The sequence below is a fragment of the Jaculus jaculus genome, chromosome 13 (assembly GCF_020740685.1).
Source record: "Jaculus jaculus isolate mJacJac1 chromosome 13, mJacJac1.mat.Y.cur, whole genome shotgun sequence".
Lineage (NCBI taxonomy): Eukaryota > Metazoa > Chordata > Mammalia > Rodentia > Dipodidae > Jaculus > Jaculus jaculus.
In genome coordinates, this window is record NC_059114.1 from 7,039,992 (window position 1) to 7,065,111 (window position 25,120).

Here is a 25,120-nt window from a genome sequence, read left to right on the forward strand (position 1 = left end):
TTGTTACTGTTATTTAAAAAATATTTTTCTTTCTTCCTTTTTTTTTTTTGTTTGTTTATTTCAAGGTAGGGTCTCGCTCTACTCCAGGCTGACCTGGAATTCACTATGTAATCTCAGGGTGGCCTTGAACTTGAGGCAATCCTCCTGCTCCTGCCTCCTGAGTGCTGGGATGAAAGGCGTGCACCACCACACCTGGCTAAAAAATATTTTATTGAGAGAAAGAGAGGTAGGAAGAGGCAAATAGAGAGAGTGGCCTTGCCAGGGCCTCTAGCCACTGCAAACTCCAGACACATGTGCCACCTTGTGCATGTGGCTGTATATGGGTACTGAAGAATCAAACCTGAGTCCTTTAGCTTTACAGGCAAGTGTCTTAACTGCTGAACCATCTGTCCAGCACCCCCGCCCCCTTTTTTTGAGGTAGGGTCTCCCTCTAGCCCAGGTTGGCCTTGAACTCACCATCCTTTTACCTAGGCTGAGATTAAAGGTATGTGTCACCATGCTGTTTTTTTTTCCCCCCCTCCAGTTTTTGAGGTACAGTCACTATAGCCCAGGCTGAATTGGAACTCACTTTGTTGTCCCAGTCTGGCCTCGAATTCATGGTGATCCTCCTTTCTCTGCCTTCTAAGTGCTGGGCTGAAAGGCATGTGCCACCGCACTCAACCTTTTATGTAATTTTTTCTTATTATTTGTGCCTTTGGCCACTGCAAATGAACTCCAGATGCATGTACTACTTTGTGCATCTGGCTTTACATGGGTACTGGGGAATTGAACCTGGGTCCTTAGGCTTTGCAGGGACACACCTTAACCATTGAATCCATCTTCACAGTCCTGTTTTATTTTATTTTTATTTATTGTATATTTTTGTGAGGTAGGGTCTCACTCACTCTAGCTCAGGCTGACCTGGAATTCACTATGTAGTCTAAGGGTGGCCTTGAACTCACAGTGATCCTTTCCTACCCCTGCCTCCCAAGTGCCAGGACAAAATGTGTATGCCACCCTGCCCAGCTATGTGCTTTTTCTTTAAAAAAAAAAAAAAAACATTTATTTATTAGAAAGAGAAGAGAGAGGGAGGATGGATGCACCAGAGCTTCTAGCCACTGCAAATGAACTCCAGATGCATGTACCTCCTTGTACATCTAGCTTATGCACAATCTGAAGAGTTGAACATGGGTCCTTAGGCTTCACAGGCACCTTAACTGCTAAGCCATCTCTCCAGCCCTGCTTTTTAAATGTATTTTATTTACTTATTTATTTGAGAGAGACTATGGGTGAGTGTTCCAGGGCCTGTAGCCACTGCAAACACCAGATGCATGTATCACTCTGTGCATCTGGCTTATGTGGGTACTGGGGAATTGAACTGGGGTCCTTAGGCTTTGCAGAGAGGGGCCTTAACTGGTGTGTCCCTTTCTTGTGTTTTTAAAAATTTATTTGAAAGTCGGGCATGGTGGTGCATGACTTTAATCCCAGCACTTGGGAAGCAGAGGTAGGAGAGTCACGGTGAGTTCGAGGGCCACCTTGAGACTACATAGTGAATTCCAGGCCAGCCTGAGCTAGAGTAAGACCCTACCTTGAAAAAAAAAAAAAAAATCAGAGAGAATGGGCATACCAGGGCCCCTAGCCACTGCAAACGAACTCCAGACACATGCACCACCTTGTACATCTGGCTTACATGGGTCCTGGGGAATCGAACTGAGGTCCTTTGGCTTTGCAGGCAAACTCCTTAACCTCTAAGCCATCTCTTCAGCTTTTTTTTTTTCTTCCCCAGGCAGGGTCTCATATGTAGCCCACTCTGGTCTTAAACTTGTGGTCCTCCTGCCTCAGCCTTAGAGTGCTGGGATTACAGGTGTTTATTATCACACCCAGCTGAGGTTTTTTGTTTTTTTTTTTTAATGACAAATTGCTAAGTCCTTTGGAGGACCTGACACAGGCAGTCTGAAGCAGTGGTGCAAAAAGGAGCTCTGTATAATGTGCTTTGGGCACACAGGCAGCCACGGGCTATGACTTGAGCAGGCTGGTGACCAGTTGCATAACCGTCTATCCGGAAGCTCCACTCCAGCCAGCCCCATAGCTCAGAGAAGACAAAACGCTCGGTGCAGCTACTGCTGACAGGCACCCCAGGGGTGGCTTGCACAAGGAGCCACACCAGCCGGGTCACTTGTTCCTGACTTCTCTTGCACATCCAGTGAGACAGCTCTCGTCCACTTATCCCCGATCGAAAGGCACCACGAGGTGGGTTCCTCTTTCCACAATGACACAGTACACACCACGCCCAGGATGCTCGTTCTCCCTGGCTCTCTGGCACACGCGCCTTTGATCTCAGCACTCGGGAGGCAGGGGTAGGAGGATCGCTGTGAGTTTGAGGCCACGCTGAGACTACACAGTGAATTCCAGGTCAGCCTGGGCTAGAGTGAGACCCTACCTTGAAAAACCAAAATTAAAAATTTTTTAAAAATTTATTGGTATGCAGGCATGGTAGCTCACACCTTTAATCCCAGCACCTGGAAGGCAGAGGTAGGAAGATCACCATGAATTCAAGGCCACCCGGAGAACACATAGTGAGTTCCAGGTCAGCCTGGGCTAGAGTGAAACCCTACCTTGAAAAAAAACCAAACCAAAAAAAATTGTTTTGAGACAAAATCTCAGAGCCCACGTTGGTCTCTTGTGTCCAAGGCTAGTGTTGAACCTTTGATCCTCCAGCCTCCATGAAATGCTGAGGATATAAGCAAAGCCACTGCACCTGGCTTTTTCAAAGACTACTTACTGCCAAGGAGAAAGTCTGCCTGTGTTCAGTACAGCCATCTTTGTTTTTTTTTCCCCCCAAAAGTTTTTCATCCCAGCTGGCTAAACTTGTGGATGCCGAGACGGAAGATATGAAGAAAAGGCTGTATTTATATGTATGCAAATTCATAGGAAAAGGCAGGAATACTATGTTCCAACAGGAAAGGGTGGCTTCAAGGAAGAAAGGGGGTGTTGAGAAGTACAAATAGGGCCTCTTGCATTCTTTCTAAAACTTCTTCAGATAGCTCTGTTTTTGGAGATGCATTCACTGAGTGCTCAGAATTAAAAACAAACAAACAGGCAAACACTGTCCTCAAATGAGAGGATGAGGATGAAGAGAGTGGACTGTGAGAGGAGACCCAATCACCCCTGCATGGGGACCAGAGGCAGCATCCACCCCTCTCCCTCTATTAGTTACCCGTATGTTCCTGGGCACTACTGTGGAGATCCTGGGTCTTCACAGATGGCCTTCTGGTGTGACCTGAGGAAACCCAGGGCGAGTGTTGCCAGCTGTGGCTCCCAACACTGCCATGCACTACCAACACGCCCTCTTCACAGATGAGGAGAGGAAGTCTCTGCCCACGTAGCTAGCAGGTTTATCTACATCATCAACTTGCCTGGGTTTAGAATCACCTCGGAGACTGGTGAGGCACACCTCGGGGTGTATTTGAGAGAGTGTTTCTGGGGTATTAACTGAGAGGGAAAGACCCACCCTATCCTGGGTGGCACCCACCCCTGGGTACCCGTGTTCCCCTGTGCTTGGTAATCCACCATGATGTGAGCTGTTATACCACGCCCTCCCTGAAATGTCAGATCGATACCTCTAGGATGTGAGCTGAAATACTTCTTTGCTCGTGGAGTTGCTTATGTCAATTACCTCAGCACAGCAACACCAAGGTAAGTGGAGAGAGCCTGGCTGCATAGTCCATACCCCAGGACACTGGTGGGCGTTGCCAACACCTCACACGTGATCCCGAAATGCACTGCAGGAAGGTGTGGATCAACACGGGCACTCTTAGCTGCTCAGATGGTCACTGAACATATGAGCAATGAGTTATCTTGGCAGGACTGGAGTGGCCCCCAGCCTGGCCCCTGACGGGGTAGGGGACACTGACTCCAGGCCCTTGAGACATTAATGATTTGACTGGGATGGGAGCCTGGGGAGGCCACACCCTCTGGAAGGGTGGGTGGCTCCACACCTGGGAGACCTCGCACATTGGCTCAGCTAAGTCCCGCCCTCTTGGTCACCATCCATGTCCATGCATACTTGCAGGGAAGAATCCCTAGGGGACCTTCGAGGTGCCACTAAGGCGGCCTCTGCCTGTGAACCCTCCCAGAAAGGCACCATCACCACACATCCTTTAACTCCTTTAAGTGACGAGGCCTGACAGAGGCCACTGGACCTTGACAAGCGTCCACAGTGCTCTGGACAGCTTCTGTACGTCACTGGTCCATGGGACAAGATTCGACATGTAGGAAACAAAAACCCCTACTCCCTCAGTACTAAAGTAAGGCACAGACAAATGGGCCTTTGTTCACATTATCAAAATGCTCTTTTTTTTTTTTTTTCTCTCTGTGAAGCTGAGTAGAATTGAGGACTCGTAGCCTCAAATACTAAATGCTTAAATAGATCCAGGAGCTCAGCATCCAGGTCACCAGGAGAGGCACGGGTCATGAGCCTTGTCCCAGCACATGGGGCCACCAAGGCAGCCAGATAATGAGGGAAGATGGCAAATCCATTTCTTTAAAAAAAAATAATTTCCCAAGGGGAAAAAATAGAAAAGGCCCAAGTTTCCAAGGACAGACTGCCTCCACACTCCGCTCTCCACCCTGGAGTGTCTAAAGCCAGAGGTTCCCCGGTCCAGCTTGTGCAAACATGCAAACAGCCGCCCTCCGCCGCTCCACTCTGGCCCCGACAGCAAGCAAGGGCTTGGACAGGAGACCACTGTCCACGCGGACGCAGCAGCTTCTCTTCTTGGCAGCAGAGCCATTTGCAGAGATCTGAAAGAGAGGGGGACAGCGTTGGACCCCGGGGAGTGATTTGGAAATAGAACCTTTTCTATTTATATATGAGACTGCGGAACGTATGGTTTGATCCACTCGCACAAGCATGCGTTGCTTTATATATATACACATTCCAGATGGCTGGGAGAATTTTAACTTTTAAAAGAGTCCTTGAATTCTCACCCACATCTCAACCTGCAGCCACCTCACCTCAGAGATTGAGTTTTCTTATTTACAAAGGAAAACTGAGGCTGGCTCTAGCTACGGGGTGCAGGTCTGTAATACCAGCAACTTAAGAGACTGAGGCAGGAGGATCAGGAGGTCAGCGTCTGGCTGGACTAGGGTGAGTTCAAGGCTAGCCTGAGCAACTTAAAAGAGGCCCCCGTCTCAAAATAACCAAGTATGAAGAGGGTTGGAAGAGGGGGAGCTAGGAATACTGCTCAGTGGTCAAAGACACTTGCTTGCAAAACCTGCCATCCCAGGTTTAATCCCCCAGGACCCAGGTAGAGCTAGATGCAGAAAGTGGCACATATATCTGTAATACATTTGCAGCAGCAAGAATCCCTGGCACATCCATTGTCTTTCTTGCTCATAAATATATATTATTATTATTTATTTACTTTTTTTTGTTGTTTTTGCCAGGTAGGGTCTCACTCTGGTCCAGGCTGACCTGGTATTCACTATGTAGTCTCAGGGTGGCCTCGAACTCTCGGTGATCCTCCTACCTCTGCTTCCCGAGTGCTGGGATTAAAGGCGTGCGCCACCACGCCCAGCAAATATATATTATTTTTAAAAAGACGGCTGGGGCTGGAGAGATGGCTTAGTGGTTAAGGCACTTGCCTGCAAAGCCAAAGGACCCATGGTAATTCCTTAGGACCCAAATAAGCCAGATGCACAAGGGGACACACACATCTGGAGTTTGTTTGCAGTGGCTGGAGGCCCTGGCAAGCCCACTCTCTCCCTCCCTCTCTAATACATAAAGAAAAGTAAAATATTTTTTAAAAAGATGGCTGGTAGCTGGGCCTGGTGGTACATGCCCTTAATCCCAGCACTTGGGAAGCAGAGGTAGGAGGAGTGCCATGAGTTTGAGGCCAGACTGAGAGTGAATAGTGAATTCCAGGTCAGCCTGGGCTAGAGCGAGATCCTACTTCAAAAAATTAAAAAAAGGGCTGGGATCAGGCCTGCTATGGCTCAGGGAACATTGCAGAAGGTAGGATGGAAAGATATTAAGAGCCACAGAGTGGGAAGGAATATCCCGAGACACAGTCTCCCATTATCCCATAGGGCCTGACTGGGGCCTTCATGACCCTTCAGTGAATGCCATAACCCCACTGAGGAGGGGATCCGGGGTAATGGGAGCTGGGGTAAGAAGAGAAGAACTTGTAGTGAACATAAAATAAAGATATTAAAAACAGCACTAAAGAAAGGAGGCTGGGGCTGGAGAGACGGCTTATCGGTTAAGGCGCAGGCCTACAAAGCCAAGGAACCCAGGTTTCGTTCTCCAGGTGCCACACAAGCCAGATGCACAAGGTGGCACATGAGTCTGGAGTTTGTTTGCAGTGGCTGGAGGCCCTGGCGCACCCGTCCTCCCTCTCTCTCACTGACTATAATAAAGAAAGAAAGAAAACAAACAAACAAACAAACAAAAAAAAAACGAAGGCTGAGCCAGGCGTGGTGGTGCACGCCTTTAATCCCAGCACTCAAGAGGCAGAGGTGAAAGGATCGTTGTGAGTTTGAGGCTACCCTGAGACTCCATAGTGAATTTCAGGTCAGCCTGGGCTAGTGAGACCTTGAAAAACAAAAACAAAAACAAAAAAAAAAAAAGAAGGCTAGGTAGCTCAGTAGTGGAGCACCAGCTGTGGCTTTAATCCCTAGTCCCCCCCCCAACCAAAGAAAAGGGAAGTTGTGTCAATTATGAGGTAAATACTAAGGAACCTTCCAAGGCAAGGAGAGGGTCGGCATCTGTCCCAGGCCACTCGGTACCAGGGATGAGCAGCATTTTCTCCATGTGGCATCTCACTGACAGAGCCCATCAGGAGATAACCGCCCTGGAGTAAGGCAGCCCGGGACTGCACTTGTCAGGAAGCACGAGGCTGAACGGGAGAAGGACGGCTCTGGGCGTGAGGCTCCTTCTCACCGGAATCAACCTGAACTCCCAGACCTCAGCACAATGCCAGGCGGGCACCCTGATGGTGGCAGAGAACGAGGGTCCCCAGCCTTGCAGCTGACGCAAAGGACTCCTTACGACGCGCTCTTCCAGACACAAAATGGCCTGGATACCCATGACCTCGCAGGGCCTGGCACTACCTACACAAGACCCTCGTAATAGGAGGAAAAGATGACGACATCAAAATAAAAAGACAGACTGACTGGGAGGGGGAGGGGATATGATGGAGAACAGAGTTGAGGAACGGAAAGTGAGCAGGATGAAATTATGGTTTATTGTCTATAATTATGGAAGTTGTCAATAATAATAACAATAAATAATTTTTTTTTTAAAAGAAGACAGGGTAACTAGCAAGGAGTCCAAGCTGGTAGCTCTGCCTCTAATGTTCAGTGACAGGGAGGGTCGGGCTGAGCTCTCTGGCAGAACGTACGCTTAGCAGCCACAGAGACCTGTGTTCGGCTCAGTGTGGCCCTCCCAAAGAAAATTGCTAAGAGAAGTACAAATTGGTCCTGACCTCTCTGAGAGGACATCTAGTCTCCCTTAAACTAGGGGGTACAGTGGCAAGTACGCTCACTCACGGCGGTGTGAACCCCTGTGCCAACACCACCACTTCTCACCACTCAAGCTTTTTTTCCCCCATTTTGGCTTTTCGAGGTAGGGTTTCACTCAGTCCAGGCTGACCTGGAGTTCACAATGTATTCTCAGGGTGGTCTTGAACTCACAGCCATCTTCCTACCTCTGCCTCCCAAGTGCTGGGATTAAAGGCACGTGCCACCATGCCTGGCTGTGGTTTCTTAATCCCCCGTGCCAACGCCACCACTCAGCACTCACGGTTTCTGAACACTGCACCCAGGCCAGTTGCCCTCTTCCCCAGCCATCCTTGGAGGCAGGCATTAATCACAGCGCTTCTCTGGATGTAGAGTTCTATTTTGGAATTCCTAAACTCAACAATCCCTTTCTGTATCCCTTAACACAATATGCACTTAAGGGCTGGAGAGATGGCTGAGTGGTTAAGGCACTTGCCTGCGAAGCCTAAGGACCCAGGTTTGACTCCCCAGAGCCCACATAAGACAGATGCACATGGTGGTGCATGTGTCTGGAGTTCGTTTGCGTTGGCTAGAGGCCCTGGCATGCCCATTTGCTCTCTCCCTCCTTCCCTCTCTCTAATAAATAAATGAGTAATTTTTTTTGAGGCAAACCCAACAGACTGGCTTTTTTTTTTAATGCCAGAAAGTGAGAGTGGGAGTGAGAGGGAGGGGTGGGAGAACTGGCATGCCAGGGCCCCCAGGCACTGCAGTTGAACTCCAAATGCTGTGTGCCACCTAGTGTGCACATGCAACCTTGCACACTTGTGACACCATGAGTCTGGCTTACGTGGGTCCTGGAGAGTTGAACATGGGTCCTCAGGTTTTTCAGGCAAGCACCTTACCCTTAACCACTAAGCCATCTCTCCAGCCCTAAATAGTTGTTTAAATATGCACCGAAAAAGCCAGGACCCACATAAACCAGATGCACAAAGTGGTACAAATGTCTGGAGTGCAGTTCAGCAGCTGGAGGCCCTGGTGCATCCATTCTCTCTCTCTCAAATAAAAGTGAAAAAAAATTATTAAAAAAAAAAAAAAGAAGAAAGCAATTCTGAAAGTGCAAACTCTGGGTGATAAGGGTTGGGGGTGGGTATATGGCCATTTGCGGGCTGTGTGGCTTTGACCAAATGAAAGCCCCTCTCCGCGAGGGCCAAGGGACGTAACAACAGTGCCCAGCTGAATGCCTTGGCAGTGACTTCTGGAACTGGCCTCCTGGTGACTATTATTAGATCACTAGTTGCTTTGAGCTCGCAGAGGCAGGACTGCCAGGCCACATTCAGCACAGAAATGGCTTCCAGCCCCCCTTGGGGGGGCCACAGAGGCGAGGGGAGGTGCCACGTTGGCTGCTTTCCTGCTTCATGAGCCACTTTGTTGACATTTTCCTGTCCTTGGGCTGCTTTTTGTTTTTGTTTTTGTTTTTTTTGTTTTTCGAGGTAGGGTCTCACTCTAGCCCAGGCTGACCTGGGATTCACTCTGTAGTCTCAGGGTGGCCTTGAACTCACGGCGATCCTCCTACCTCTGCCTCCCGAGTGCTGGGATTAAAGGCGTGCGCCACCACACCCAGCTGTCCTTCGGCTTTAAAAAAAATACTTTCATTGTTACAGAAATTGTTGATTAAATAAATAAATAATATATATATTTAAAATTTATTTTGACAGAGAAAAGAGGGATGGAGAAAAGAGAGAGAGACACAGAGAGAGAATAGGCACGCCAGTGGCTCCATCCTGCTCTCTCCTCAGTGTCAGGCAGGCCTCCTTCTGGTCCAGATCAATCCTTGCTCTCCACCCCCCCCCCCCCATGCAAAGCCAGAGACTTAAGCCTCTACTCTACAAATAGCTCTGTAGCCATCACCCTGGAAACTTCAGATAGGGTTGGGCCAGCCCATCTAGGTGGACACATCTCGGGGGAGGGGGCTTGGGAAGGAAGGATGGGGGTCCCAGTGAGGCAGGCAGGAAGACTTACCTGGAGATCACGAACCTCCTAGGTCGAGGATGTGCTGTTCTGGTTCACCTGGAGGGGGACAGGTAGAGGAAGGGGGTCAAAGCCAGGTGGCAGATGCGAGGGTCTCTCTCCCGGGAAGACCAGCCTTCAGCCACTCAGTCACGACACGGGGTGACCGTGTGGAACCCAGCCTGCCCAGCCCGGTTCTCGAGCAGCTGTCTGTCACACATACGCACATACAGGAGCACGCCAAGCCCAGGCCCCACGGCAGGTCTGCTGCGCTCAGAAAGTCTGTGAGCCCTTTACAAGGTGCCGCCAAGTCTGTACACAGGTCGTGATAGGATTTGGTCTTTGTCCCCATTCCTGGCCTACAATTCCTAAATCCTGGGGAATTCATCCTTTGAGTGTGATCAAAGTGCCTTTGGTATGCTAACATGGTGACCAGTGGCACACTTTGGGCTGGGGGCTGGGAGACCAAGTCCCTCTCCAGTGGTCACTAACTGCCCATATGTACAAGAACGGCCTGCTCCGTCCACCACATGTGATCAGCTGTGAGAAGGCCTGCTTGCCAGGCAGGGCCCTAGGAGCTGGCATGGAAGCCCGGGTCCCTCATGTCTCCCCAGCACCTCTTCCACCTGGGGGTTTCTGAGTTGATTCCTTTGTAAGAAGCGGGTAATGGTAAGATGTTTCCCCGAGTCCTGTGAGCCGTTGGGCTGAGCTATTCACTGGCTGGGGACAGCCTGGGCATCTTGCTGTTGCTGGCGTTGAAGGGATGGTCTTGGGGGACAGAACCCCCCAGTGGGACCAGGGCTAGCTCCGGGTCCTTAGTGGTACTTAAGTGTCAGAACTGCACTGCACCGCGACCCCCCTTCCCCCCAGTGGGGAGATAACTGCAGAACCCTTGCCGGTGACGGAAACTGTCCCCTCAGCCAAGATATGGACCAGAAGAGGATGAGACAGAAGGGGCTGGAGGGGGCCACAGAGGCGAGGGGAGCTGCCACGTTGGCTGCTTTCCTGCTTCATGAGCCACTTTGTTGACATTTTCCTGTCCTTGGGCTGGTTTTTTTTGTTTGTTTGTTTTTGTTTTTTTGGTTTTTCAAGGAAAGGTCTCACTCTAGCCCAGGCTGACCTGGGATTCACTATGGAGTCTCAGGCTGGCCTCCAACTCATGGTGATCCTCCTACCTCTGCCTCCCAAGTGCTGGGATTAAAGGCGTGTGCCACCACACCCAGCTGTCCTTCGGCTTAAAAAAAAATACTTTTATTGTTACAGAAATTGTTGATTAAATAAATAATATATATATTTAAAATTTATTTTGACAGAGAAAAGAGGGATGGAGAAAAGAGAGAGAGAGAGAGAGAGAGAGAGAGAGAGAGAGAGAGATGGAGACACAGAGAGAGAATAGGCACGCCAGTGGCTCCAGCCGCAGCAAACGAATTCCAGACGCTTGCACCTGCTTGTGCATCTGACTAATGTCAGTCCTGGGGAATCGAACCTGAGTCCTTTGGCTTTGCAGGCAAGCATCTTAACCACTAAGCCATTCTCTCCAGCCCAGCCCAAGTAAAAAAAACTTTTTGAAATATTTAAAAAGTTATTTATTTGCAAGTGGAGAGGCGAGGCGAGAGAGGAAAGACAGAGAGAATGGGTGTGCCAGGGCCTTCAACACTACAAACGAACTCCAGACACATGGGCCACTTTGTGCATCTGGCTTTATGTGGGTACTGGGGAACTGAACCTGTCATTAGGCTTTGCAGGCAAGTGTCCGAGTGTCTTGACCACCTAAGCCTTCAGTCAGCCTGTCTTTGGGTTTCATGGTCACCGTGGATGGTCTGCACAGTGTTCTGGAGAACGCATGGCCTCACTCATGGAAGGCTGCCCGAAGAGTGCTTCTAGCTTTTATACCCTTTATTACACCGCATGGGCAGTGGGGGAGGGGCAGACAGGAAGCAGGGTCTGGATGTCATTGCGCCGAGCTGGGGAGGGTCTATCAGGTAGGACTTGGGCCACGCTCCATACATGTTTCTGACAGCAGCCCACAACAGTCCCAGGCTAACTAGAAGGCCTGTGTGTTCCAGGGACAGAAACTGGTCATTCCTTTTGCGAGACGTCAGCCTTGCTGTTCAAAAACTGCACAGTGCTTCCTGCTTCTTCCTTTATTCCACTTCTGGACATCCTCCTGTCTCAGCTTCCAGAGTGCTGAGACGACAGACATGCACCCCGCCTCTTGACCGCAGTCCTTAAAAATGCATGGCTTGCAGGGCGTGGTGGCGCATGCCTTTAATCTCAGCACTTGGGAGGCAGAGGCAGGAAGATCACTGTGAGTTTGAGGCCACCCTGAGACTCCATAGTGAATTCCAGGTCAGCCTGGGTGACAGTGAGACCCTACCTCGAAAAAGCAAAAAAAAAAGGAAAAAGAAAAATACATGGCTTGCTGGACATGGTGGTTCATGCTTTAATCCCAGCACTCGGGAGGCAGAGGTAGGAGGATCGCTGTGAGTTCAAGACCACCCCAAAACTATATAGTGAATTTCAGGTCAGCCTGGGTCAGAGTGAGAAACTGCCTCGAAAATCTAAAAGCTAAAAAAAAAAAAAAAAAGTATGGCTGTGGAGATGGCTCAGTGGTAAATGCTTGCCTTGGAAGCATAAGGATCTGAGTTCAAGTCCAGGATCCCACACAACAAAGCCAGGCATGGTGGTGCACGTCTGTATTCCCAGCTCCGGCGGGTGGAGACAGGGGACCCCCAGCATTTGGTGTCCAGCCACTCTAGTCTAACTGGCAAGGTCCAGGTCAATGAGGGACATCTCAAAATAGAAGGTGGACAGTGTTCCTGAGGAACGACACCTGAGGCCGTCCCCTGGCTTCCACGTGCATGTAGGTGTGCATGTGTGTGCAAGCGCACACACGCACATGAAATATACAAGTGTCACTTCCCTCCTCCCACAGAAGAGGCCAAATCACAATGATGTGCACAAGACATGATGCAAAAAGCCGAAAATGATCTTAAGAGGAAGCAGTGTCCAGTGCCCACAGTGCATTGCAGAGAGCAGGCTGTGACCATCTCAACTGGTAAGGGCACCGCCCAGCAGGTGGGTGATCGTGTGAGGGTAGGACACCTCAGCTGGCACTGAGCAGCAGCCACAAGCACAGAAACAAGCCACGGTCCCCACACCCAGTCGTCAGCAATCTTATAATTAAAACAGGGACAGCCATAGGGTGAGAGCCACGTGTTTTTTTTTTTTTTTCCCAAATAAGTAACAGACATGCAGAAATATCACTCTTAGCTCTTGCCTAGTTCCAAAGAACTGTTTTTCCACAAACAGTAAGGACCACTCCCGGGAGGAAGGTCATTCATAGGATTTAAACACTGTGGTTGGTCAAGTTAAGCTAACCTCTTCCTGAGACACCCTCGTCCTAACCAGCCAGCTGGCCCTCTGGTTTGCCTGGGCCCAAAGACAGCCACCACCCTAAGTTATAAAGACCTCTGCCAGGGGAGGGCAGGCTTTCTCACCATCTCTTTTTCTCTCTGATCACTTGGGAACTTCGGGTTCTGGGTGAGTTTTTCCCTCTGCTCAGCCAGGGTGGGCTTGGCCCGGGCCCAGCCGGGAGGGGCTCATCCTAGGCCCTAGCCCAGGCCCAGCTGGGAGCCCCTCAGCCCTTACTCTCCGCATGGGCTCTTGATCCCCTCCAGCTCCCCACATGGCAGGAGCTCCTCAAACTTTCTTTCTTCTTCCACATTTTTCCCCCAGATCCCGCTGATCACATGGACATCTGAGCAACACGAGGCTCACATGGGTTTTGGGGCTCCACGTGGGGTACTTCTCTTCTCCCCACTTTGTTTCACCTTACCTTCCAGCCTTCCCCTTTCTGCACTCCTTTGTAAAATCTGAATAAAATGCAGCTATTTAAAAAAATCATTCTCTGGAATCTGGGATTGCCAGTTCTTCAGTTAGTTTGCAAGTATGAACTCAGGACTTGGGGTTCCAGGAAGCACCCCAGAACCCAAATTTCCCTGTTACAGTTCTAGATGTCAGAAGTCCGTCTATACTGACATGCCCCCCACCAACATCCCAGGAGGGCTGGCCCAACCATGGGAGGAACGGTGGCGTGCACACTGCCACACACACCCGACCCTCGTGGAGCTCGCTTCTCGGCAGACGCATGAAGATACTGCCTTAAACAGGACTGAGGTAAAAGCCAGGGGCAGAAAGTGCCTGGTCATCTTCCAGCCAGGTCACACGGCAGGACGGCAGGTAGAGAGAGAGCTGCTGGGATTGGATGGAGGAGACACAGGAGACAGGTGGAGGGGCCAAGGGCACCCTCATGTCCCCGTGCCAGGGATGGGAGGGGGAGAACAGAAGTCCCCTGGGCTTTCTCACCTGAAAAGAACCCTTCAGATTGGCTGGTGTTTTATAATCTCCTTTCAAGACCTAAGAAACAAAAAAGAACTATCACCATGGGGAATGAAATACATCACTGTGAACAATAACAAACCAAAGAGTAAACTAAAATTCAGTCCATCACCGAACACCTGCTATTTTTTGTTGTTGTTGTTTTTCAAGATAGGGCCTCACTCTAGCTCAGGCTGACCTGGAATTCAGTTCAAGGGTGGCCTTGACCCCCCCCCCCAAGTGCTGGGATTAAAGGCGCCACATTGTTTTTGCACTTTGACAGTTTTGAGTCTCCTCAGTAGTCACTATTGTCTGCAAAACGCAGCTTCTCTGACCAAGTGAGAGCAATGCTCATTGTTGGGACAGGTTTCTGCCTCATTTACGTTGAGCTGCGAAGCCAGCCAGTCCCCAGTGCACTATGGGCTTGTCTTGGCTGGCGAGGTCGGGTTGAGAACAGGTGATATGGAGGTGTGGGGGGAGATCCTTGGTTTCTTGCAATCTCCAATGCTCCAGGTGCTGGTCTCTAGGGGAGGGGAGGGGTGGAATGCTGCCTGGAGGTGTTCTTAAAAGCAAATAAAAAAACTTAATTTATTTTTATTTGAGGGAGAGGGAGGGAGAGGGAGGGAGGAAGGAAGAGAGAGAGAGCGCGTGCAAGCGAGCGAGCAAGAGAGAATGGGCATTCCTGGTCCTCTAGCCACTGCACACAAACTCCAGATGCATGTGCCACCTTGTGCATCTGGCTTATGTGTAATCCAGAGAATCGAACCTGTGTCCTTAGGCTTCACAGGCCACTAAGCCGTCTCTTCAAACCTGGGCTGACCTAGATGTTGCTCTGACGCCCAGACTGGCTTCAAACTCAAACTCACAGTGCCCCTTCATCCGCCTCCTGAGGGCTGGGATTAAAGATGGGAGCCACCACACCAGGCTGTCCGTCCTTTAATCCAGCCATCTACCCACCTACCCAGCCAACATGCACTGAGCTCTTCTTCCCAGCATGAGGAACTGAGCTCAAGCCCCAGAACCCACGTGAAAATGCCAGGCATGTTGATGCCCGCCTGCCGTCCCAGCGCTGGGAGGTGGAGACAGGAGGACCCTAGCTTGCTTGTCAGTTTAACCTTACTGGAGGGCTCCAAGCCAAGGAAAGGGCCTGTCGAGAGGAGGGGAAGGGAGAGGAGGAAAAGGTAGGGGAAGGAAAAGGAGAGGAGAAGAGAGGAGAGGAAAGAGCCGGGTGTGATGGTGTATGCCTTTAATCCTAGCACTTGGGAGGCTGAGTTACAAGTATCTCTGAGTTCTAGGCCAGCCTGAGACTAATTCCAGGTCATCCTGGGATACATACAGCCAAGACCCTACCATGAACCCCCCCCCCCAAAAAAAAGAAAGAGAGAGAGAGAGAGAAAAGAGAAAAGATGGCCAGCATTTCTGAAGAACACCTGAGGTCATGTTTTGGCTTTTCTAGACATGCGCATTCACACGTGCAAAAAATACACAAATAACACAGGGGAACAGCACTTTCTTTACACAGGCCCACGCTCAGCGAAAGCTTGAAGCCCTCTATGAACAGGCAACGAGACGGAGGAGGGCAAGGGGAGGGTAGCGTCAGGGCAGACGCACGCCTGCCGTTAGATGCTAGAGGGCAGGAGCTGGGCACTGTGGCTCTGAGCTTCCTGGTGGTCCGCGTGAGAATGGAAATTTAAGAAGCACCGTGGGCCGGACGGATGGCTTAGCTGTGGTTAAGGTGTTTGCCTGCAAAGCCTAAGGACCTCAGTTTGATTCCCCAGGACCCACGTAAGCCAGATGCACAAGGTGATGCATGCGTCTGGAGTTCGTCTGCAGTGGCTGGAGGCTCTGACACACGCATTCTCTCTATATTTGCCTCTTTCTTTAATAACTTAAAATTTTTACTTATTTATTTGCAAGCAGAAAGAGAGAGAGAGAGAAGACAGAGACAGAGAGAGAGAGAGAGAGAGAGAGAATGGGCATGCCAGGGCCTCTAGCCACTGCAAATGAACTCTAGATGCATGTGCCCCTTGTGCATCTGGCTTATGTGAGTCCTGGGGAATTGAAACTGGGTCCTTTGGCTTTGCAGGCAAATGCTTTAACCAATAAGCCACCACTCCAGCCCTATTATTGTTTCTTTCAAAGCACCAGTATCACCATGTCTGTAAAAACCATTCTGCTCCAGATTCCAAGACCCGCGAGCATGCCTCTGTGCGCATGCGCGCACTTACCCGGTGTGTGTTGTTGATGACAAGGGGGTCGGGGTTTCCGTAGTTGGGTGGGTTTGCATACGGGTCATAGCCGAGTCGAGCCAGCATGGGGGCGATCTGGGCCATGTCCCTCACCACGTCCCCGGGGATGTGGCCAGTCCACTTGGAGAGAGCTTCCAGGTTCACAGGCTTGATGACCTGGTCCGTGGAGCGCTCGATCCTGGGGAAGAGAGGGCATTGTGGTCAAGGTTGGGGCAGCAGGATAGGGAGGGAGGACCCAGCCCCAGACCAGCTCTGCCCCATCGACTGTGAGTCCACAGGGGCCGCTGTGCCCCATCAATCCACTGTGGAAGAGCAGTGGAGCCAAGAGACTTGGCGGTGAGGCTGGTGGGAAGGTACTTCTTTCTGGACCACTGATATCTCTTTAAAAAAAAAAAAAACAACTTTCATTTATTTGCAAGGAAAGGGGGGGGATAATGAATGAATACATGAGTGAGAATGGGCCTGCCAGGGCCTGTTGCTAGTGCAAACGAACTCCAGATGCATGCACCACTTTGTGCATCTGGCTTTACACAGGTACTGGGGAACTGAACCCGGGCCATTAGACTTAGCAGGCAAGCATGTTAACTGCTGAACCATCTCTCCAGCCCCTCATGTCTCAGACGTAACTTTATTTAAAAAAAAAAAAAATTAGCCAGGGCGCGGTGGCGCACGCCTTTAATCCCAGCACTCGGGAGGCAGAGGTGGGTGGGTTGCTGTGAGTTGGAGGCCACCCTGAGACTACAGAGTGAATTCCAGGTGAGGCTGAGCTAGAGGGAGACCCTACCTCAAACAACAACAAAAACTTGTATGAGAACACAAAGAATTAGGTTTCATCAAACAGTTTTTTGGTTTCTTTTTCCCCTTCCCCTCCCTGCCATGTCCTCCCCCAAACCTGAGTGTCCTCTCTGCTTTCACCCTACATGTTCCAGGTTCCCTTGTGCCCTTCCCACCCTTCTCATCTCATCACCTCTTGCTCCCCTCCTGTGCTCTCTCAATGACGAATCCCAATATCTACGGCTACCATGAATCACTGTCCTTGAAAAAGGAGAGAGGCGGAGGAAGCCACGCGCCGCAGCTGTCAGCTCCCAAGGCAGCCGCGCACGCCCTTCCCATCCTTCCTTTTTCCATGCTCTCAGCGGGACAGCAGCCCGGGGCAGGCTTGGGAACCAGGCCCCTGGGTTCACGCCACGTGGCCTTGGCAGGCACCTTCCCCAGCCCTGATTTCCACATCCGTGAGTGGGAGATGACCTGTTCTGAAGAGCAAGCTAACATAAAAGAAAGTGCTCGGCAGAGCGGATGGCGCTCAACAAGGGTCGGCTGGGTCTGGGTCTCCCGCACGCGGAACACCTGTGGGTCTCTTTGCCCGGGAGGCAGCGGAATGCTTGCCCAGCAAGTGCAAGGCGCTGGGTTTGACCCCCAGCACTCAAAAAAAAAAAAGAACAAAAGACAAAACCCTCAGAAATTATATGCTATGTGCTTTGCTCTGCAACTCCCCACCCCTGCTGTTGTTTTTATCAGCCAGGCAGTATTTCAAAGTGTGAACTTGTTGGCTTATTTTTTCCATCCCCCAAAGATGGGCTCCTACGTTGTTTCCGGCCCTCTGCTGTGCAACCGCCAGCTCGGCTAACCGTCTTCTCTGTGTTCCTGGGTCTCCCCAGCTCCAGGGTTACCAACCCCTGGGGCTAAGAAGGTCTTGCCCATGGTGACCGAGGGGTTGAGGGCATATTTCTAGATGCTTCCGTCCCAGCTAAGAGATGGCCCAGGGAAGCAGAACAGAAACAGAAAGACAGAACTGGGGGAAGAAGTGAGGAAGGAAAGAGCGCGGGGCTGCTGGGAAGCACGTTCATTTGCCAACTGCAGGCCTGGGAGCTCGGCTTCGTGGAATGTGTTAATCAACACCTTACACAGACGCAGGCTGGGATGCTTCACACCTGTAGTCCCAGCACCCGTGCTGAGGGAGGGCTGCCACAAGTTCCACACACGCGTCTCACAACTCACACGTAAGCAACGGATGATACACGTTAACAAAAGTATAGAGAACTGGAGGCTGTGGGGACATGAGGGGTGAAGCTGGAGCAAGGCTCAGCTCTCAAGCACCCAGTTCCCACACCTTCCCCACGACACAGGTGCCACAGCGCCGGAGGGGCCGGAGCCCCTCTGCAGCCTGGGACCGGGGAGAAGCTGTGTGTGTGGGGTGGGGGGGCTGGGGCAGCCCCTCTGCAGCCTGGGACCCGGGAGAAGCTCTGTGTGTGGGGGGACCACTCACTTGGACAGAGAGATGCCCCCGGGCTTGCCGATGAGGTCCTCGTGATGCAGGACAGCGTCGCTCCAGGCGATGCCCAGGAAGTCCAGGATGCGCTTGAGCGAGCGCCGGGGGTGCAGCACCAGTTGCTCATAGTACACGGGCAGGCACTTGTCCCTGCCCACCTCCAGGCACTGCGCGTACATCACCTCGATGGCCTTGTTCCACTTGGTTAGGCAGTCTCGGTAGCTGCTGAGGTCAAACCCCGCGATGGTGACCTTGCGCGTGATCATGGAGTGGACCGAGGCCCTGCCGTCGCGGACCATCAGCAGGAACTTGGAGTTGGGGAAGAGGCGCGACAGGTAGACGGACGACTTGAGCGTGAAGGGGTCCTTGTTGCACAGCACGCGCGCCGGCTCCCCATGCTTGGCGATCACCTCCAGGATGAAGGCCTGCATGGCCGCGTCCAGCACCTCGTCGGTCACGCCGGCCTCGTCCAGACGCAGTTTCTCCCGCCCGGATTTGGACCAGGCCTGCCGCATGGCCAGCACGCGCGGGATGATGCGCGTCTCCTCGCCGCAGCGCACCTCCGGGTGCGCGTCCAGCATGACGCGCATGAGCGTGGTGCCGCTGCGGGGCACGCCGCCCACGAAGATGAGCGGCATGGCCTTGCCGTAGCGGTACTCGACGCGGTCGGCGCCCAGCATCACCAGCTCCTCCTGCTCCGGCCGCATCCGCCCCGGGCTCCGCGAGCTGCTGCCCAGCAGTGCCCGGCACTCCAGAGCCTGCTGCCCGAGCTGCGCCGCCAGCACCAGGGCCAGCGCGAAGCCGGCCGCCAGCAGCGCCCTGCGCACCGACAGGCGCATGCCCGGCCCGGGGCCCCGCCTCACCTGACGGCCACACCTGCAGGGAGGAGACGGGCGGGGGCGTCAGCCTGGCCTGGTACCCCACACGGGGTACGCTGCGTCGCCCGTCTTATCCCGCCTTGGGAAGGGCCACCAGACGCAGGCCCGTGAGAACCTGCAGGCCTTGGGCACCAGGTTCAGGGCTAGAGGCCCTGGAGCACCCAGTCTCTCTCTCTCTCCCCTCCCCCCTCTCTTTTCTAAATAAAATAAAATAAAATAAATAAAAGGAAGGTAGAAACATGAGTGCTGCTCTCACTATCCTGCCAGACTGTGCCAGGGAGAGGGTGAGAGACGGTAGGACACTCAAAACTCAGCACAGCAAAATTCCAGAGCTTGCAGAGAGCTCAACATTCAAGTAGACTTATAAATAACACATCCGCCAAGGTTTGGGTTTAGGGGACACTGCGTAAGAGGGGATGGAAAGACTGTAAGAGCGCCTGGGTGGGAAGGAGAATCCTGAGGCATCATATCCCCTTACCCCAGAGACTGCCTAATGCATTCAGGACCCCATGGCGAACACCAGTAACCCCACGGAGGAGGGCCCTCAGGGGAGCTGGGACGGGGAATGGGGGGGGGGAGGAGATATAACTCAAGGGGAATGGGACCAACGTGTGATTGGCTCATACAGTCAGGTGAATAATCAATAAAAATAAAAATTATTAAAAGATACTAAGGTGAAGAAAGACAGAGGAAGGTGATCAGTGTTGAGTGTTGCTCACGAGCTTCCACCCTCGACAGGAACTGGACAACACGCACACATGCACATTCACGTGCACAGACACATATACATACACACATACGCATACATGCAGACACACGTACGTACACACAGCAAACACAACCAAACAAGTAAAACTGGTCTGGTTACAACATCGCCCCCTAGAGGACAGGGGACTGCACAGGCCTGTCGGCCGTATCCCTGGTCCCTTCTGTCAGTATTTAAGGCACACTTTCCTCCGCAGCACTGTAGAAGAAACTGAGGCACAGAGATTTTGCCCACAGCTGGTCAGCTGGAAAGCCGCTGAATCAGGGTCCAAGAGTCAAAGCCAGGCCAGCCAGTCCTGTGTGTCCCTTCCACAGTCATCACCCCTTCACCCCATCTTCACTTGGGACATGTCCATTAAGGATTAACGGCACCAGCACTGTGCTCGGGGCTGGACAGGGACAGGCAGCCGGACTCCCTCAAGGCTCACAGGAAGCGGACATACCATACCCACTGCTTCCAAAGGAGCAACCTAGACGCTACTAGAACGTGAGAGGGAGCGGGGGAAGCCTGGGGGACTTCCTGGAGGAGGCAGAGTCCCAGTTGAGAGCAAGCTCAGGAGTCTGGGAAGGGAGCCCTATGTGGGCTAAAAGTCTAAAAGGGAGACAGTGGGCGGAACCATGGAAGAGGGGGCAGGGGCAGCGGACCAGCTCCACGGACAGCAGAGACAGAGGAGGACACTGCAAACCCTCCCTGCTCCTAAACCTTGCTTAGAAAGGGACAGGAGCCGGCTCTGAAACGTAGAGCTGACCACGGCCTTCTAGGGGCTCCTCAAGTAACAGAACCCCTTCTTCTCTAGGTCACTCTACTCCGCGGCCTGGGCCCAGTGCACACTGGGAGGGTGCTGGGCCATCTCAGGGTGGCTGGGCTTTCCTCCGCCTTACCCCTGCTGTGTCTCCAAGCCTCAAGCGTCCCTGCCTGCCCCTCCCACCTCACTCCAGAACCAGTCAGGGAGAGCCTGGGATTCGAATCCTAGTTCTGCCCCTTCCTGGATGCCTGAGCTTGGGTAATAGCAAACACCACAAAACAAAATCCTGCTGGCCCCTCAAGGTCACACCTGCTCCCTCCCTCCAGCAGTGAACAAGCACCAGTGTGCCCTGAGCTAAGAATCTGCGCCTCTGTCCCCAAGGCTCCTGGCACTGTGGACCCACGTCTGGGAGGGAGTCACAGGTCACATGTCTCCTGAGTAGGCAGGGAAGGGGCTCCCAGCAGAGGGCACTGCCCCCGTGGAAGCTCAGGCAGAAAGAACTCGGCTCCAGGTGGCTCTGCTGCAGGGTCTGTTGGAAGCGACTTGGGGAGGTGACATTCTTTTTCAGATGTGAGATTCAACCCAGATCACCAGGTTTAGAGGCGGCTGACCCACCCACAAGGGTGCGGGGCTGCGAGGAGCCCCTCGGGCACAGCCCAGTGTAAAGCTGGTATCAGCTGGGAACAGTCTTGGGCCTGGAGCACAACATGCTGAGAGCCCAGGGCCCTGGCTGGCTCCCGAGTCACATCCCTGACCTCCACTGGAAAGGGGATGGTCCACGATCTCAGGGAGCTGAGCGAGGATTTCTAGAGGCGTTGACTCACAGTCAGGCCTCACCACTGGAAAACGTGCTCTCGGGTCTGCCAGCTATGCTGAGCTCATCCCAGAGCCGCAAGGGAAAGCTCTGCCCAGAATGACCTGGAGGGCAAGGCATGCTGGTAGGACAGGACAGCTCTCAGATAGAACCCTGAGGTTCTACAAGATTTCAAGGAACCTCTCCTGGTGGACCTAGACTCAAATGCTTTCACTAGGATCACGGTGTCCAGGCTCTTGCGGAGGGGTTGTTCACACCTTAGTTTGAATTGGCATCAGCACCTCTGTGGGTGAAAGGATGGGGTGCTGCAATTTGGGAACTGAAGGCAGCTTCCAGAATCAGTCAGGTCAGTGTGCATGTGCTGACTCAGGAGACCAGAGCAGGGATCAGCTCCAGGAAGCGCCGTGCGTAACTGCTAAGCCACCTTTCCAGCTCCTGTTCTGGTTTGTCTGAGTTAGCGTCTCGCCCTAGCCCAGGCTGACCTGTAGTTCACTATGTAGTCTCAGGCTGATCCTTCTACCTTAGCATCCCGAGTGCTGGGATTAGAGGTGTGCGCCACCACGCCAGACAGGGAGACAGGGAGAGAAATGGGTGTCCTTCAGCCGCTGCACAGGAACTCCAGATGCATATGCCACTTTGTGCATACGACTTTAATGTGGGTACTGAGGAATCAAACTCTGGTCATTAGGCTTTGCTGGCATAACTGCTGAGCTCGCTCTCCAGCCCAGCTTCAGTGTTTCAAGTGTAGCAAAGTTCCTGGGCTTTGTGTTTTGACAATTACACAATGCTATCTCTGCTAACACATCTGCCATGCATCATGTGTTCTCAGAGATGAAGCCACCTGCCCAAGGTTGCACAGCCACAGAGGTCTTGATAGGCCAAACCCAAGCTGTTCATCAGAAGAAAACAGCCCCATGATCCCAGCACTCAGGAGGCAGGGGCAGGAGGATTGCCATGAATTTGAGGGCAACCTGAGACTACACAGTGAATTCCAGGTAAGCCTGGGTCAGAGCAAGACCCTACCTTGAAAAAAACAATAAATAAATAAATAAATAAAATAAATAATAATAATAAAAGAAAGCAGCCTCATGTAGGCAGGTGGGAAGATCCACAGAACCCCTGCAGAGTCACTCGTGTTCTGGCTGTAAGGACAGTGGGTGAGGCCTCAATTATGGAGCCCTACATTCTGAGGGTTCAAATCTTGCCTCTGGCAGTTGCTAGCTGGTGACATGAAGCTGGGAAGTGTTCTCTGATGAAATGGGGTATGGGCCGGGCTATCCCAGCACTCGGGAGGCAGAGGTAGAGTTCGAGGCCACCCTGAGACTACACAGTTAATTCCAGGTCAGCCTGGACCAGAGTGAGACCCTACCTTGAAAAACCAAAAAAGGGGGGGATATGGGGGACGATGCAACCTTTACCCAAGGATGTATAGGAAGGGAGGATGTATAGGAAGGGGAAGGGGGGTCCCAGGTGACCATGGAGCGTGTCGTACTCTCCAATCCCCAAAGACAAGGAGAGCCAGGGCTGAGCTCCCACCCACAGCCTCTGCTGCCATCCTTCCGGGGAGACAGGTCTTGCTCTGTGGTTCAGGCTGGCCTAGCCCCTGTCACAATCCTCCTGCCTCAGTCTCCCGAGGGCTGAGTCGATGGGTGCACCATCACACCCAGCTCTGCTCGGGCCTTCTACCAGCTGGCTGAACGCAGAGTGCTCTGGTTAGAGTTTGCTTGGGCACACGACGCGGGCCTGCAGGGGTGCCCGGGCCCAGGGCAGTGTTGGGAACAGTCATGGCCGGGGGGGGGGGGGGCGCTGGGCGGGGGGACTCACCTCCTTGGGGCGCTCTCATCTCCAAGCTCCACGGCTCCCGCCTGCTCCCAACAATTTCTGGTGCAGACAGCCCTGTGGGGTGGAGGAGACACTGCTGGGTGGGAGGCAAGGCGGAGTGGCCTTTGGGCTCCTCAGTCATCGAACAACAGCTTGAGGGGAGGGACACTGGGGGATGATGGTGCAGCTGGGGTCTGGAGTCACCTGTCCCCGTAAGAAGTGAACTGGCTCACTTCACAGACAAGAGGTGAATGAAGGGGTACTGCTGACTTTGGGGGCCCCCCCCGAGTCTCTGCGGCTAGGCCCACCCCTCCTCTTGGGCCCCCTGGACTTCAGGCACAGGAAAGAGCTACCAGTACACCATTTCACCCTGGGAGCGCTGAGTATGGTCAACTAGGATGTGCATCACCCCACACCAAGGAATGCCTTATCCCCTGCCGACGTCCACCGCTTCAACCCGGCACTCAGCCTGCGGCTCCCACTGGAGCTGAACGACGACGCGCCGCCACCTCTGCGCGACACGGGGCGGCTCACGTCGTTCAGACCTCACTGACAGGTAGGCGGACTGCTCTCAGCTTCACGGAGGAGCAAACACGGCGCCAAGACGCAGAGCAGTGGAGCTGCCGGGCAACTAACAGGACCAGTCTCCCCGGCCAGGTCTGCGAGACCCCCAAGCCCAGCTCCTAACGGGGTTCCTGATGGAAGGCTGTGTCTGCGACAAGCCGGCCACTGACCCCTTTGGTTCCACGCCCCCCCCCCCCCCCCCCGCTCCGGTCTCAGGCGGTGGCCCGTAACGTGGCTCCCTCAGAGCCTCAGTCTTCCTCGTTTCAGCCAGGGGCTGGTGTGGCGTTCAGGTTGGACAGCATTAAGCTCTCTGGACGGTCAGCAGTGACTGTCACTGGTGCCCCTGGTGGGGATGAGCTGGCTGTGTGCCGGCTGCAGTTCTCTGGCCTCTGTCCCTCCTGTTCACTCCTGCCTCCCTCCATCATTGTTTTTTTTTTTTTAATTTTAATTTTCATCTATTTATTTGACAGAGAGAAAGAGAGAGAATGGGTGAACTAGGACCTCCAGCCACTGCCAATGAACTCAAGACACACATGCCACCTTGTTTGTGCATCTGGCTAACATGGGTCCTGGGGAATTGAACCTGGGTTCTTTTGGCTTTGCAGGCAAGGGCCTAACTGCTAAGCCATCCCTCCAGCCCTAATTTTTTTTTTTAATTTGCAAGCAGTGAGAAAGAGAGAGGAGACAGGGATAATAGGCATGTTAAGAGTCTCCAGCTACTGCAAACAATCTCCAGATGCAAGTGCCACTTTGTGCATCTGGCTTTACATGAGTACTGGGGAATCGAACCCAGGTCGTTAGGCTTTTCAGGCAAGCGCCTTAACTGCTGAGCCCTCACTCCAGTCCCTTCATTCTTCCTATCCTGAAACCCAGGCTACTTAGTACCTGGGTTAGAGAAGAGCTCCCGGCTGTAGCCGTGGCAACTAGCCACATCTTGTCCCCAAACTACAGGACGTTCAGGTAGACATTCCTGGGTGTGGTGGACTCACTGGTAAAACAAAGCAGTCAGAGCCAGGGTATTTGAAATTCCCCAGAGGCAACTGGCTCTTGACCAGCCACCCTCAGGCAGTCCTTGAAATGCCAGCCCTGCGGCTCCTACGGCTGGTGCCTGACTTCCCCCTGCTCTGCACCAATGGGTCTGGCTGGCCTGC

General features: G+C 52.7%; 1 protein-coding gene across 2 annotated transcripts in view; it reads right to left on the bottom strand.

The window, feature by feature from the left end:
- Window positions 1-2,869: 2,869 nt before the first annotated feature.
- The window catches only part of Tpst2 (tyrosylprotein sulfotransferase 2), a 49,486-nt gene continuing 27,235 nt past the window's right edge, over window positions 2,870-25,120 (bottom strand). For both annotated transcript variants that reach the window (XM_045133010.1, XM_004670944.2), the window contains exons 2-7: window positions 23,409-23,480; window positions 18,379-19,257; window positions 16,092-16,290; window positions 13,852-13,902; window positions 9,496-9,543; window positions 2,870-4,779 (exon numbers count right to left, since the gene is read on the bottom strand). In XM_045133010.1, coding sequence (XP_044988945.1) covers window positions 9,514-9,543; window positions 13,852-13,902; window positions 16,092-16,290; window positions 18,379-19,220 — 1,122 coding nt within the window. In that variant the 5' untranslated portion in view covers window positions 19,221-19,257; window positions 23,409-23,480 and the 3' untranslated portion in view covers window positions 2,870-4,779; window positions 9,496-9,513. The remainder of the gene's footprint in view (window positions 4,780-9,495; window positions 9,544-13,851; window positions 13,903-16,091; window positions 16,291-18,378; window positions 19,258-23,408; window positions 23,481-25,120) is intronic.